The 4,706-nt window shown below is 44.0% G+C and overlaps 1 protein-coding gene across 1 annotated transcript; it reads right to left on the minus strand.

Moving 5' to 3' along the window:
* Positions 1 to 244: 244 nt before the first annotated feature.
* LOC136702686 (golgin subfamily A member 6-like protein 6) lies at positions 245 to 1,666 on the minus strand. Its single transcript, XM_066677838.1, has 5 exons — positions 1,145 to 1,666; positions 948 to 1,044; positions 765 to 857; positions 544 to 636; positions 245 to 415 (listed from the first exon to the last, which is right to left on the minus strand). The coding sequence occupies exons 1-5, from the start codon at positions 1,664 to 1,666 to the stop codon at positions 354 to 356; spliced, it is 867 nt and encodes a 288-aa protein (XP_066533935.1). The 3' UTR covers positions 245 to 353.
* Positions 1,667 to 4,706: the final 3,040 nt, after the last annotated feature.

Consider the following 4,706-nt stretch of genomic DNA (forward strand, 5'->3'; position numbering starts at 1 on the left):
ACATGAGAACCACGAGGTTTTAGTGGATTACAGCATTTATTAATAACACAATAATCAATAACAACAATACGATAATCAACATCAATGAAATCAATATTTACAGATTCAAAATTAGGGAATGAAGGGTAAAGGGTCAGGGAAAGGGCTTTTCTTTTTTTTTTTTTGTATAAAATTAATCAACAAATTAATTAATAACTACAATTAAATCAATAAAATCAATATTTACAGATTCAAAATTAGGGAATGAAGGGTAAAGGGTCAGGGAAATGTTTTTTTTTTCTGTTTTTTTTTTTTTTTCTTTGAGGCTGACATTGATGTCCATGTCTCTGTACATCAGCGCTGTACTTCTTCCTTCAGTAGAAAGTGGTGGTCATCATGGAGGAGGAGGCTGTGAATGTCAGAGCCTGGATCACAACTAAACAATAAAACAGCAGCAGAGTAAAAATGACACACTGACCACAAACACAAGCAGCGGTCAGTTCACTTTGATCACTTGACATTTTTGTAAGAATGAAGAAACATCCCTGTGTGTTCATGACGTACCGTTCCTATCGGTGAGCCTCCTGGTCTGCCTTCGTTCTCGATCGAGAGTCAAGCGCCACCTTACCCTGACCATACATGTGGTCACCAGAAGGCCTAGGAGAAGAAAACCCCACATGAACACACTCTTCATGTCCAACACCACTGTGTCCAATTTGTGAATTCTGCATCCTCGGTTTAGTAGCTGTGTTAAAGCCTGGGTCTGAAGACGCTGAAGGACTCACCACTTGTGTTTCTGCGGCCAGCTTGGTGGACGGTCACCTGCTGGTGACTCTGGAGGTGTGAGGACAGAGGGTGGGCCGGAGGCTGAGATGGAGCTACAACACAACAACAGGAGAGGGTTCAACATCCAGGAGCTTTTCATCTACTGTGAGTAATGAAATAGTAATTACAATGTAATAACATACCATTCTGTTGTGTGAGTGTGACCTCCTCCATCACCTCCTTCACTTTCTCCTCCTCCACCTTTTCCTCCACCACTTTGTCCTCCTCCTTCTCTCCACACTGTTAAACAAAGTTTGCAGTGGATGGTTGTGGAATGAGGGCAATGATATTAGCACATTTTAATTAAATTCAGCTAATGTAATAATAAAGAAAATCTCACCTCCTCCACCTTCAGCAACATCTGCTTCTCCTTCTCTTCTCTCATAACCTCTACCACCTCCTCCTCCTCCACTTTAGACTCCTCCTCCTTCTCTTCCTCTCTGAAGGCCTCCTGTTCCTCCTCCATCTTTTCTTCCACCAACTTCACCTCCTCTAATACGTCCTCCTTCTTCTCCTCCATCACTTTCTCCACCTCCTTCTCTCTGACCTTCATCCTTAGACGCTTGATCTCGTCCATAAACTTGTCTAACCCATTCACTATGAGCTCCACCTTATCCTCCTCCTCCAACACTTTCTCCTCCTCCATTGTGTATTTCTCCTTAGCTCTCGCTTCATGCTCCTCCTCCATCTTCACCTCCTTCACTTCCACCTCCTCCGTCCTCTTGTCCCTCTCTTCTACATTTCTCCACCACCACCTCTTCTTATTCTTCCTCTTCTCCTTCTTAGAGCTCTTTGTTTTAAGGTGGGGCTCGTGGTTGGACTCGTCGTCCTCAATTTCTGTTCGAAAACAGCAGAGCAACATTTTTGCAGCTGGTCACTGTAAGTGGTAAGCAGCGAATGGCCAAATCTTCGGAATTTTGTCGATGTCATAGCATGTTGTTTACATGTTGCCGTGACGATATCCTTTTCTGGCACGTGGTTATTGTTGCAGTGTTCTAACAGTTGACTGTCTGTGAGGAGTTTCGTGTGTTCTCCCCGAGTCTGTGTGAGTTTCCTCCCACAGTCCAAAAACACACGGAAATATTTAACTTATAGTCTGATCTGTGGGGACTAAACACCTGTCCCAAATGAAAGTAAGAGATTTTTTGGCATGTCTTTCCATTAGATGATGAAACAGGCAGAGACAGAAATCATGGATCATATTTTAATGGCATTTAATGTTCATGAGCTTGAGTAAATGTACTGGAATATAATTTTTAAGCCCTGTCCAGATTGGGTTGTACTGCTGTACAATGACAATAAAAGCACATTTCATCTTTTCATAGTTATTATCAGGGCTGGAATGGCAACTAAATTCAGTCCTGGAGTTTTTCTCTTGACCAGCCCACTACTGGTCACTGCATCCCCAATGTAATTAGTAGTAATAGGTAGTTTCTGAGTAGGTCTAAGGATACCAACATGTGGTTGACATTTTGTGGTTATAAGACACCGATCTCAGTGATCATGTGAAGTAATGTGCTGGAGTATTTGCTTGATGAATTTTACCGATAAAATTAGTCAGAATGACCAGACAAGACCTTTAAATGTGTACACTGTGGCGCAGCATGTAGTGTCACAGTCACACAGTTCCAGGGACCTGGAGGTTGTGGGTTTGAATCTCGCTCCGGGTGACTGTCTGTGAGGAGTTTGGTGTGTTCTCACCATGTTTCTGTGGGTTTCCTCCCACGGTCCAAAAACACACGTTGGTTGGTGGATTGGTGACTCAAAAATGTCAATAGGTGTAAGTGCGTGTGTTCCAGTGTGTGTTCCTGCTTTGTGCCCAGTGAAACCGGGTAGGCTCTGGACCCACCGTGACCCTGAACTGGATAAGCGGCAGAGGCAATTGCTCTAAGACTGCAAGGAAAGCTCAGCTTCCCCTAAAATGTCAAAAAATAAGTGATCAAATATATATTGTTGTGTGTACATGTCATTGAATAAATATGCACTACAACGCGCTCAATTTTTGTTCAGAATCAGCTTCTTATCACTGGTAAAGACGTGGCTTTCCTCTCAATCATTCCCGCAGCTTCACAGTGCTTTAAACAGTGTGCACACTGAGCGTCCACACAGTTCAATAGCGAAGCAGCGAAGTGCAGCGAAATGAGACAAGTCATTGGATAAATGCTGGGTTTTGTCCCGCCCATCGGACGCTCAGCGTCTCTGGAGGTCTAAGGGGCAGTGGGCTGGCCTCGGCTGGCCCGGACGCTCAGCTTCTGCATGATGATTGGATGATCTCTCTGAGGCTGAATCCCTTTTTGATTGACAGCGAAATGAGCGAATCAGCGATCCTTTGGTGTAAAAATCCGTGGGAGCATTAAATTTTCATTCTGTTCTGAGTTGAACCGGAGACTTTCTTAAACCTTTGAACTCTTGCCCTGCTGTTCCTCACTCTGACCGTCAAACAATTGCTGTAATTTCATTCATTTCTCTGGGTGTTGTTCAACTATCTTGCTCCTTTTTTAAATTATGCAGCATTTCAGCCCCTCCTTGGTACTTGGTGGTTGTTTTCTCCATTCAGCAAGCTCTTATTGCTATCCTTAATGTTTATTTCCCAGTTGTTATTACATTTTATCCTGGGGCAGCAGCATTTCTGTGATATTTTTTTTCTGATACTGAGCATACAGCAGGCCAGTGTGTGCTTCAGTACTTATGCAGTGATTCATTCATTTTATTGAAACTACATCATCCTGTTCAGGGTCTTGTGGGTCTCGAGCCTTCCCCAGGTTCAAGGCAGGAACACATCCTGGCTCGGGCACCAGTCCATCACAAGGCATCGCACTCTCACACACTTCAGTATTTGAATACGTAGATCAGATAAGATGTCTTTGTGTTCCCTCAGTGGCTCACATGCATAGTGGCTGAGCGTCCCAGTTCTCCTGATGGAAACTCCATACCTGGTTACTACACTTGCTGGGTGAACTTTGTTTTGTCTGTTTTGACTAGTGCAGACATTCATCATTCCTCTGCCCTCATGTGCAGTCCTAAATGCCAAACCGGCCCAGTCACCCATCTGGAATGAGAGATATTAAGTCTGTTAGTGTGTGTGTGTGTGTGTGTGTGTGTGAGAGAGAGAGAGAGAGAGAGAGAGAGAGAGAGAGAGAGAGAGAGCACATGCACGTGCCTCCTCTGTATGTCTGGGTCTGTGTGGGCGGCCGTGTGTGAATGCACATGCCTCAGCATTGATCAGCTTGGCTTGATTTAGAGTGACATGAGGCGCGGAGGGCAAATGTCAGTGGAGCTCCTGAGACAGGGCGCTATGCTTGTTCTCACTCTCTCCACAGAACAGCCTCTGACAGTGACAGTGTTTGGTGACAACCGATTGACCCCCTTTACTGTTGGTTTTATTGTGTGAAAAGCACTGATGGGTCCCCAGATACACAAGTGTTACAATTAGTATCGCCTTTAAAAAAAAGAGGGAAAAACAAGTCAGGTGTCCATACCTCTATATCAGGGGCACCTCAAAGGTCAGTTTTTTGCCCTTTGGTATTTTCACTAAATGTCTAAAAGCATCTGGACACCTGCTCATCGAACATTTCTTTGGAAATAAAGGGTGTTAAGAAGGTTTGTCCTTTTTGCTGCAGTAACAGCTTCGACTCTTCTGGAAAAGCCTTTAGATTAGATATCAAAACATTTCTGTACATTTCTGTGAGGATTTGATACCGTTCAACTATGAGAATCATAGTGAGGTCAGGTACTGAGACTGAATTCATGGCATCCTTGATCCAGTTTCCATATAAATCAAATATGTATTTACATTCATTCATTATCTGTAACCGCTTATTCATTTCAGGGTCGCAGTGGGTCCAGAGCCTACCTGGAATCATTGAGCGCAAAGCAGGAATACACCCTGGAGGAGGCGCCAG

This window comes from Hoplias malabaricus, chromosome 7 (genome assembly GCF_029633855.1).
Source record: "Hoplias malabaricus isolate fHopMal1 chromosome 7, fHopMal1.hap1, whole genome shotgun sequence".
NCBI classification, from domain to species: domain Eukaryota; kingdom Metazoa; phylum Chordata; class Actinopteri; order Characiformes; family Erythrinidae; genus Hoplias; species Hoplias malabaricus.

Coding starts and splice junctions, on each gene's coding strand:
- LOC136702686 (XM_066677838.1), bottom strand. CDS start 1,666: ATGTTGCTCTGCTGTTTTCGAACAGAAATTGAGGACGACGAGTCCAAC. Junction 637..764: donor TGGCCGCAGAAACACAAGTG/GTGAGTCCTTCA, acceptor TTCTTCTCCTAG/GCCTTCTGGTGACCACATGT. Junction 416..543: donor GAGGCTCACCGATAGGAACG/GTACGTCATGAA, acceptor TTTATTGTTTAG/TTGTGATCCAGGCTCTGACA.